The sequence below is a fragment of the Malania oleifera genome, chromosome 9, assembly GCF_029873635.1.
Source record: "Malania oleifera isolate guangnan ecotype guangnan chromosome 9, ASM2987363v1, whole genome shotgun sequence".
Classification (NCBI taxonomy): Eukaryota; Viridiplantae; Streptophyta; class Magnoliopsida; order Santalales; family Ximeniaceae; genus Malania; species Malania oleifera.
The window spans coordinates 55,864,920-55,876,232 of NC_080425.1; the positions used below are offsets into that span (position 1 = coordinate 55,864,920).

An 11,313-nucleotide genomic window follows, 5' to 3' on the forward strand; every position below is an offset into this window, starting at 1 on the left:
ACTGGAAAATCGTGCTCAATTTGACTTAATAGACTCCTTTCTAGCGGCTATGCAGCAAGAACACTGCGCTTGTTTTAACTCCCTACAGCAAGCTCAAGAGGCTCATATGGCTCACGTCGACTCCAATCTCACAGCCCTTCTTGAGCATCTCCGCCATAACCCTTAGGATCCTCTTGTCTCTTTTTAATGATGGCAAAGGGGGAGAAAAGGATGGTATTTTTAGAAAAGAAAGTGTTTGGTGTTTGCTACACTGACTGATATGTAACTTAACACTAGACACATGTTTACTTATGTTTGACACTTGTATGTTCCTTTTTGTACTAGAATGTGCTACTTGCATCATTAGTTTATTTGAACTGTTTAACTTCTGATGAAATTCTTTTGCTGTTGAAAATACTGGCTATTGTTGGAAATATTGTTGAACTATTGAATATACTTGTACTGAGCTGATTAAGGTTGGATATACTTATTTGCTTGTGGTTGAACAAACTAAACTGCTTAAATCAATCAGGTATGTATGCATGATTTTTATAGAAAAATGTTCTATTTACAGACGGCATGCTGCCGAAATTTTGTCTGATTTTTCCAAATTAAAATATGTTATGATGATCATATAGTACATACATTAAGGGGAAGGAATTGTTACATTATTTTTCAAATATGTATGCATATTTTGAGAGGGAGCATTTTTTTTTTTTTTTTAGAAAAAACCTTCAAAAGAACACCAATGATTTGTCATCATCAAAAAAGGGGGTGAATGTTAACCCTGATGGCTAAGGTTCTTCATTCCAACTTATTTTGATGATAACAACCGATTATTAGTGGTTCTTAGGTTAGTTAATATTTTTTCTCAAGTTCAGTTCAGAAAAACAGGTGGAAACTAAAGCACGCATAAGGATCAGACGAACCTTGATGAAACAATGAGCAAAAGCATACACAAGGAATATTCAAGGCACAACCAACCAGAGTCTACATGAAGTTCTATATGTATAATGGGTTGTGTGTGTGAGGTAGGAAATTCTTATAACTCTTGAGGCATGATGGTGGTAAAAATATTTAGCAAGAGTTGAGCAATTGCATTTGCATTATAATTTATAGGACATCATTAACACATTTAATAAGTTTTCAAATACACTTTTACAAGATATCCTATACTTAAACAAACTTTTATAAGGACGAGTTTTTAAACAAGATTAGTATTTTAATATCTCACAAACTCGGTCCCTATTTTGTTAAATAATGGTTAAAGCACCCAAAGGAAATAGAACAAATCATGTGCTTAGATGGCTTTCTAAAAAGGGTCTGGCCTACAGAAAATCGTCGACAGTTTGGGAGAGCCCAAAAAAACCGTCGACTGTTTGGGCTAACGATTTGAAAAAGCCCAGAAAAATCGTCAACAATTTTGTACGGAGGCAAACTGTAATAAATGTGCTAAAACGGCTAGTTTTTTATTTGTCTTGTCTCAATAAATGCCCAACAACTAGTTCGTCTCCTTAGCCATAAATATACCCCTTTAGCATTCATTAAAGTGATTGATTGAAACATTTGGTTGTTAAGACAATTAGTGAATTATTCATTCTAGTTTTCTACTTGCTCAAAGCTCTTTTGCTACTTATTCTTAATTACACATCTTTTGCAACAGAGAGTAGTGTGAGGTTTATACTTGTATTATCAGCTCAAGAAGGAGCATTCCATATTGTATTTACTTGCTTTCAAATTGTTGTATTTGGAGGTTCATAATGAACCGTTGGAAGGTGGTTCTAGGTGAACACCTTGTTGTAGCTCTTGATGAGCAACTGGGATAGGACCCCGTCTTGTAAAGACTTATCCGACTTGAAAGGAGTTCATATAGTGAATTTGGGAATCTTTGAGTTAGACTTAAGGCTTAGATGTAGGCTTGGAGCCGAACCACGTTAACATCGCGGTGTCAAGTTTTCTTTCCTTATCTTTGCTTTGTTTGATTGTGTTTTATGTGCTTTGATATATATATTGTGGTATAATACTCCTCTTACCAAAGAATTTTGTGATTACAATAAAACTCAATATCCGCACAAAACATCCATTCACCCCCCCCCCCCCTCTCTCTAGACGCACACCCGGGCCAACAAAGAGTTTGCAATAGTCCCAGATTTTCAATGGCCCTGCCTGTATACCTTTCTTTCAATGTTTGGTGTTCATTAAAGAATGAAGTTGGAATCCTTTAATAATAATAATAATAACTCACACTGCATAGAAGATAGAACAATGCAGACAAATATGTTGAGGGGAATGCAGAAGTTCAGAATACCGTTCCTAGTTTCATCGGTTATGAATCCGAGCCTCATCTTCATGATAGGATGGGCAAAACATCTCCAAAGGACCCCTTTTCTCCATGAATGTGCAGAACCCAAGATGCTGGATACACCCTGCAAACAACACACAACATTCACATTGGAAGGTGCTTGGAGGAATTTCATATATATAGTACTGTTTTTAGTCTTGTTTAGAGAAATTTCAAGAATAAGATTCATGCCATACATTTGTTACAACGGGAAGCAGGAGGGAGGCAGCAAAGAAAACAAAAACAGCCTGCTTGTAGCTCCCAACTTTGGGGGATGAGTGAGCTGAAATTCGAGATGTAATGGAGCTTTCAACTATTGAAGCCACTAAGAAAACAGTAAAATTGAAAACATGAAGAATTTTTCCACATCATTTGGTCTTACAGCAGGAGCGCAGAGGAACACAGGAGTGAACATTGAGCCTTAAAATAGAAAGCCAGAGACTGTGCCACCCAGCAATGCAATTTTTTCATCTGGCTCCACATGTTACCATATTACTGAAATAATTCCACGTGGCATAGAAAAAGAAAAGAGAAGATGCACTAAAAAGTCACCAAAGAAGCTGAATGGACCAAGCACCAGCAGAAACATAAGAGGAACAAGGATCATCCACCATTTGGTAGACAATAGGGTAAATGTGAATGTATTTTAGATGATTGATGAGAATGTATATAGACGATTCAAGTCTCAATTTATCTAGCTCCTGGACACAATCCGAGAGTGCCTAAAAGGAACACTGCTGACTCCAGACTCTGATCAAACCTTTTTTTGGCAATTATTAGTAATCTATGATGTCATAAGCAACCACAAATAGATTAAAATCTTGGAGGCAACAAGAAACCAGGAAGAGGGTTCACTTCAATAATACACATTTTTTCATATCCTAGTTGGTATCAAAAAACTAATGAATACAATCCTCTTGTACGTACCATAGAGATTGAAATTTGGTATAGCTTAAAATGTTTACATGGGCTAAGACATGGATATTCACTAGATTTTAATTAGGAAACACAGGTTCCAAAGTAATAAGCATAAAATGAGAATAGGGATTGCCAGAAGCAACAGCAGCGGCAGCACCACTGAACTGAGAAAGACATCATTTTTCATTCAATCCAAAATTGCCAAATTGTCAGACGACTATCATTTTTTAAAAGGACGTCAAAACAGCCTTAGCTCCTTTTTATCAGTAATTATTTGACACAATGAACCGATCAAGTTTTTTTAATTTTTTCCACACAATAATGTCATTATGATAGATGACACATGACAATATAATATCATCCACCATAGGCAGGACCCACCGCCAGCATCAACCTTTTCACCCAAACATGGCTGTTCATTACACTGCAGTTCATACCATGAAGACCCATGGTAAATGGTTATCATGGAAAGAAGATCAGCCACCTGTAAGGATGGGCAACACATTGCCAACCGAAAGGAGCCAGCAAATCCAACAATCATCACACATACTTATTGCCAGAGTAACAGCCGCAGAAGATGGAGAAGTGGAGGTAATTGCACCAAACTCACCTATTTTGTCTTGTTTCCCAGCTCAGTTCACACATCCACGTTTAGTTCAATTTGGCTAACTTAAGCATTTGAAGGGGTGGGCTTCCAGAGCCATCATCCTTCCAGACTTTTTTCTTTTGTGCCCATGATTGTGGATCATCAAAGAAAGAAGAAAGCTCAGCGAGCCTCACCTGACTTGTTACCCAAAATCTACATCAATGGTGATGATTCAAAAACTGCCCTATTGCCACTTGAAACATCTCACATCCTCCATACTGCACACCAGAACAGCCTCATAAGCAAAACTACCAAACATTTATGCAGCACCCTTGCCTTTTAGCTCAATTGAGCCATTATGCAGCACCGCAAAACCAGGCAAGTATGTCAGTGCCACCACCCTCTCTCTCAACCTTCATTCCCAAGGACCCCAAGACACCTTATCGACCACCCACAGTCTACTCCAAGTTTCATCCTCTCATCTCCCATGTCCTAGAGGTGCCCCAAGTTGGCACGCAGATGCAACAGCCCCATCTAGATACAGACCCCTTTGATAGTCATGATCTCTTCAACTTTCTTCACCGCTACTTCAACCCCACCTGGCACATGACTTGCTACTCTTGGCACTCGTGACACTTTGTGTCAATCCAATAATTTGAAGCCCTCACCACTCAATGTACAGCTCCCAGAAACCAGCTGCCAGGTATCAGCAACGAGCGACAAGCTTCTTTGCCGAATTAAGGTCAATCATGAAGACATGATGCCTTGTGGACCCAGACTCTGGGTCTTCTTGGTCCAGGAGGTACAATTCCCCAGCAGGCAGAATGGTCACCATTTGGTGGCATCAAAGGGCAAAGAGGGCAGGGAAGGGCTTAGGAGATGCAGCTGTGGGGCCTACTTCCACGTTGATGACGATGAAGTCAAAATCTTGTGTGACCAGCAATCTTGGTGAAACTGAGGAACAATGGAAGAAGAGACCGTACAGATTTTGCTGTCACTCAAAAGGGTTTTGAGGCTTTTGGAGACTGAGGACTTAGCAAGTGGAAGAAAGCCATGACGAGACTTGGGAGAGGGGACTCAGGGGAGTTGAGATTTGTTTAAATTTGAAGGAGAGGAGTTCAAAGGAACCTTGATTATACCCTTATCTTGTTTGCAAGGACAGCAAGTGAAGTAATTGGGCAAATGTCACTGTAGAACAGCTGCTCAATCCCATTAATAATTGTAATGGTAAAGGATGTAGTATATCTCAAACTCTCACGACTTCAACAAGTCTTCCCACCATTACTCTTTCTTTTAGCAAAACAAATAATTCTATTGATAAATTTAGTAGTACAACAGGGCATGCACAGAATATCCACAAATGTCACTGTAGAACAGCCGCTCAATCCCATTAATAATTGTAATGGTCAAGGATGTAGTATATCTCAAACTCTCACGACTTCAACAAGTCTTCCCACCATTACTCTTTCTTTTAGCAAAACAAATAATTCTATTGATAAATTTAGTAGTACAACAGGGCATGTACAGAATATCCACATCCTCATGTGCCAAACAATTAGCCAGATGGGCTAAAACAGTGTTCCAAAACCCATATGACCTTCAAATGAATGAACCATATTAGCCAAGAAATCTTAATGTGCTAACTTTCCCTAAAACAGTACAAATAAGAACTAACTGAAATTCGGAGATTAACAACTGAACATCTCTCAAAATAATCAACATTTTCCACAGAATCTTGTATTTGTCCAACAACCTTTTCGACCTTGGTTCCGTAGGAGCAAGTCAGAAAGATGTCAATGACCAGCTTAAGATCTCCCTCAATACAAATATGTTTTAGCCCCTTATCCTTAGCTGCTAGTAATGCTGCCTAAGAGATAGCCATAGCCTCCTTCACTGCTCCAGGTACATAAAGCCATACCCGCATCATCTTGAATAACAAAATCAACAGCAGCAAAACAAGAGATAAACAGACCCATTGAAACCAATTTTCACTACTTTGATTCAGAAGACTTCCAACTTACGTCCTAACCATTCCTAATTTTTAATTATCCACCAACATTATTATCCATCACAGAACAATTATATAATCAGGTGGCATTTCAGTACACAATATGGATCAAGTTTGCCACCAGAAAAGAGAACCTTATTCCTTTGCTTTCATATATTCCAAAGTTAACCACAATTTTCTCCAAAGGCCAGACATGAAATATCAGAGACCTTTTTCTGGTACTGCATATAATTCAGCCACTAAACAATATCATTGGCACTGTTATCAGGAACAGGACAACTCATAAATATGCATCCAAATAATTCGAGTAAAATAGGACAATTCAGAAAGAAATAGTCAACTTTTTCAGGACCAACCTTACAAAAGACAATCAATATCACGTCCTTCGCCAATTTTTTAAAAATTATCCTTAGTAGGCAATCTTCTATTCACCAACTGCCATAGGAAATACCTAATCTTCAGTAACACATTAAGGATCTAAATATGATTAATAATAGCTTATGATTCACACTTATGATTCACATTCACATTTAACGCACTCCACATGCAACCAGTAGACTTAACAATAAAAACCACCTTTAAGTAACAACCCCAACAAATAGAATCAAGCACATTATCAAGAGAATAGGTATCAGAACAATGGTCTTCAACAAAAAGAATCAAGCACGTCTTCAGGAGAAATAGGTATCAAAACAATGGCCTGTAATAAAAAGAATCAGGCACATCATCAAGAGGAATAGGGATCAAAACAGTGGCCCTAAAAATACTATCAAGTAAACAATTTCTAAGTTTATCCACATTCCAAAAGTTTGTTATCCAACATGGAGTCACAAACTTTAACATTCTGGCAAGAGATCCAGCATTATCAGGAATAAGAGAAATAAAGGTTTAGAAAAGCTCAAGTAAAAGTCCAGAAATTCAGTCTTACCATAACCATCAATCCATCATCATACCAATGTACCTATCACCTGAGATACCTTTCCAATCAACAGAATCATGCACCTTAAGGCCTCAAAAAAAAAAACTATAATCATTCTAGTACTTCCTATGAACTATTTACGCACTTATGGTCCCTACTAAAGTTTTTTTTTTTTTTTTTTTTTAGCTACCTCAAGATTTATGTTGGCACACTTTATTCCAACTTATCTTATTAAAATATTTTATCAGAACAATTGTTCCACAAAAAAATCTCTTTCAAATCCTATCCAAAGCCACTGTACCATGACAACTACATATGAAGCACAACATGGCATGAATGTTGGCAAAATTGGCCCATTAGCATAGCCTTACCCCAGAAAACATATTCAGTTTCCACTCCAGCATGCCAGTTTCCTATGAAATTTAGTAAAATATCCTCAAACATATTTAAACTCTAGAAGTAACGGGAATAAGACCAAACTATTTGCCAGCACAATTGTTAGAAATCGCACCAAAGCTACATCAAATAACCTTTCTTACCTTACCATCTACATTATTAGAAAATTGAATAGAAGATTTATTCATATTAATCTTTTGACCTATAGCCATGCAGTAAGCATCAGGATATTCAAAACAGAGGTAATACCTTGGTTAGTAGCACATCAAAATAATGCAGTAAAATGCAAACAGTAAAAGAAAATTTTTAGATCTATTCTCGCCATTTTAACTCTTACATCTGATTTCCTATTAACCGTAGTTTTATCCAATTTTCTAGAGAAACATCAGCACACAAAATAAATAAGGAGAGAGAGGATCTGCTTGTCTTAGACCTATAGAAGGTGAAACAAACTTTACCTTACTTGAAATTTAAGAACTTCATGAGTAATTAACACATTACCAAAAATTATCCTACCCAAAATAAAGTCACTCTGGTTACACTAATATTTTTTCCAAAAAGATATCTCAACCTGTTAATCGAAACCTTGGCAATAACCTTATAGATAAGGTTACATAAGTTGATAGATCTAAAATGAGAGATCTGAAAGATTATTCCTCTTATGGACCAAAGTAATTCATTTTACCAGTAGAAAAAAGAAACTGAACAGCCATACAACTGTCAGAGCACAGAATTTCATATAGAACACAGCAGGTATACCATCTGGCCCTGGGGCCTTAGAGTGCCTCTTTAATTTCCTAAGAGGGATTTCACTAATAAGTTAGTAATTATCCTCACGAGAAAAAGAGCATGTAAAACAATCAATAAAATTGTCCTTATTATTAACATGAACTACCCCAACTCTATTAGTAAATTCGTCAAAGAATGAGTGAGCAACATCATTAGGATCAACATCCTATAAAACAATATCCTTATTAATTTTCCAAATTTTATCCATCTACACTTAATAAGAATTTTGAAAGCACTCAGTATTATGGTCCCCAACTTGGGGCTGGTTAACTCAAGTTTCTTTTACCCCAAAAGACCCCTTCAGCTTTATGTTAAAAAGAAAAAAGGGAATCCCTATTCAATAGACGGTCATATTTTATCCTTTAATCAGTCATAGACAGAATTACCCTACGTTTGGTTCGTGGAATGTCTATTGCTTAGAATAGTTCAGTTATAATAGGTTAGTTACAATTAGTTATACAAAAAAATATTTTGATATCATAAAGCAAATAACAATGTGAAAGAGTCCATAACAAGGAATAGACAAGGAATAACTATTCCCAAATTTCGCCAAGTGATGTAGGACAAGTAATGGAACTCAGAAATAGAAAGAGAATTGAGAGAATTAGAAAAACATAAGATGGTTGAGGAAGAAGAAGAAGAGAACCCAGGAGGGAAACCGCGTAGCATTTCTGATTTTCAAACAATAACTGCACAATAACTTACGTGTCCAGTTTATGCTCTCTACTAACTAAAACACATATTTACATAAAAGCCCCAACAAAACAAGAAATTACAAAATAACCTCAAAGGAGTTAAATACACAAAATAAATCTAAACTAACTATATTTCTAAAATAAACAGAGTTTTCCCAAACTAAAATAAAAACCCTAGCTACAAGATAAACATCTAAATTTCTCCATTGTGGTTCTCCATCACCATAAGAATGTCTACTCCTTTCTTACTGCATGTTGAATGAAATAATAAGGAACATGCAAGGAATAGCTATTACCTACATTCTCAAATTTTTCATTAAATTCCATTTTATTCTAAGGAATAACTATTCCACGAACCAAACAAGCTGTTAGAATACATAATTCAAGATTGAAGAGATTGTAACTCATTAGATTTATCCTTGATTCTTTTAAACAATTCCCTACTCTACTGGACCGGTTACAGTAATTAACATAATGGATAACATAAATTAATTTATTAACCAAGATTTTCATATTATTCCCATGTTAATAAGACTTCCAAAATATATTCTTTTATGGAAAAAGAAATTTATTAAACACAATCATAAAATTCTCTAAAGACAAACCAAATGGACCCAAACCTTAAAATGGAAGTTGATCCTTAAAGTTGAAACTATCAGTAAATAAACAAATAGGAGAATGATATGGGCCCACAATGACTAAATCCACAACCCTACCCTCAAGGTATGAATTTTTTCGGTACTAGGATACTAACACTATCAAGTTTTTCGAAAACCAAACTAATATCAGATTTTTTGTCACCCCAATTAAAAGGAGACTCAGAATTGCCAAAATCAAAGAAAGTACAAGAGCAGCCCCATGCAAAATGTTCCCATGTATGCAGGGTCTGGGGAAGGGGCGAACCATGATGGGTCTATTCACAGCATTACCTTGCATTTTTGCAAAAGGCTGTTTCCTCACCTGACCTCAAGGTCACACGGAAAATACCCATTGCACTAACGCTCCCCTTCAATCAAAGTACAATAATTAACAATTCAATAAATCTAAGCATATGAGTATTGTTCAAAGCAGAGAAACCTACTTCCAAAGATGCAATGACACAAAAGCCATCAATCAACATCCAGGGTAACCGTATGCTGCCAGCAATATCATAAAGATATTTCCATAACAATTCCTGGTTAGCAAATGAGATATACCAGTTAATAGCCATTTCAATTTAAATATTACGACATATAAGAATGGATAGCATAAAGTGCATGTTCAAGGACAGTCATTACAATTTCTGTTCCTCCATAGATGATAGTACATGAATTCCAACCACCACCCCCCACGGGGGGGAAAACTTTGAGTGTGAACACAAAAGGCATCAAATCCAACCAACCCACAATTCTATTGCCATGTCAGTGTTGACTTTTGTTTCTGAAAAAAATAAGATATGCTTCCCACACAAAATACATACCTGATTTTGAAAACCCTTGGACCTGGCACCTGCACATTCCAGCCTACAATCCTAATCTTCTAGGATGAAAAGATTGAAGGGTCCCACAAGACAGATCTTTATCCTCCCTCAGCAGAGAAGAACTTCGATTTCCACCATCCCCAGCTTTATCCCCTTCCAGATTAGCATGCCTCTCCAATGACTGCTAGTGAAAGTGGTAGTACAAGTTCCTTCCTTGGCTAATACCCCATCCTCATTAAACAGGAAAAGAATAATCGGATGCTGCTTCCTTATTTAAATCTTCAAGTGCCTATTCCATGCTGACTTGTTTAGGTTCCACCTTCTGTTTTCTCATTGCATCCTTATTGTGAGGAATGGTGTATTCCCAAGAGGGGGGTGAATTGAGTATTTTAAAAATTATTCCTAGGTTCAATTTAAATCGCCATCAATATTTCACAACCTAATGTCTTTCTAAGCAATTACCAATTCCCCAAATAATCAGAGCATGTATATTAAAACAATCAAGACAATAAATAGTAAAACATACATATACAAAAATTAAAGTGCGGAAAGTAAAGAGGAGACACAATATTTTTATCGAAATTCAGCCAAACCAGTCTATGTCCCCGCCTCAAGCTAACCAGCAAGAGGATTCCACTAGGTGCTCACTTTAACTAGGCGAAGCGACGCCACTTATACTCTCTTTATGGGGCGGAGACTCCCCAGCTCAAATTATGGGGCTGAGTCACAACCAATTCTCCTTACGAGTCGGAGACACCTCAACTCAATTACTAAACTGAATCAAACTGTGCACACGTTACAGGATTGTGCAAATCTTAGTTCTCTTAACCAATTCGGGACTCTTCACAAGGCAAATCTCTCTCTTCAGGCCACGCCTGGAATACAATAGATTAAAAAAAAATTTGTACAACTATGAATGCTTCTACAAATGCAGATGTGTACAATAATAAATCCAATGCACTCTAGTATGATGTGAAAATTAAGCTCAATAGAGTATGTGGGGAATTCCTCTCAAAAAAATATGTTTATTAAATAGTGTGAGAGAAAATGATGAAAATGATCTTTGATCTAAGAAGTGTTCAATAAGTATTTTTCAAAGATCTATAACCCAAATAGAATCTCCTAAAATAATTTTCAAAACAAAGGGTAGGAGATGTTTGAGATTTGCTTACAAAAATATTTATACAATAAACATAATGTAAGTCTTGAAATCTTGTAATGAA

The 11,313-nt window shown here is 36.6% G+C and overlaps 1 protein-coding gene across 2 annotated transcripts; it reads right to left on the reverse strand.

The window, feature by feature from the left end:
* Positions 1 to 2,126: 2,126 nt before the first annotated feature.
* LOC131163721 (uncharacterized) lies at positions 2,127 to 10,518 on the reverse strand. 2 transcript variants are annotated; one of them, XR_009139096.1, is made up of 4 exons: positions 10,091 to 10,518; positions 9,713 to 9,805; positions 9,561 to 9,637; positions 2,127 to 2,405 (listed from the first exon to the last, which is right to left on the reverse strand). XR_009139096.1 is itself a non-coding variant. In XM_058120424.1 (4 exons), the coding sequence occupies exons 1-4, from the start codon at positions 9,996 to 9,998 to the stop codon at positions 2,327 to 2,329; spliced, it is 339 nt and encodes a 112-aa protein (XP_057976407.1). In that variant the 5' UTR covers positions 9,999 to 10,518; the 3' UTR covers positions 2,127 to 2,326. The 2 variants fall into 2 exon arrangements, 1 of the variants encoding a protein (XP_057976407.1); XM_058120424.1 differs by having other exon boundaries at positions 9,909 to 10,518.
* Between the last annotated feature and the right edge of the window lie 795 nt (positions 10,519 to 11,313).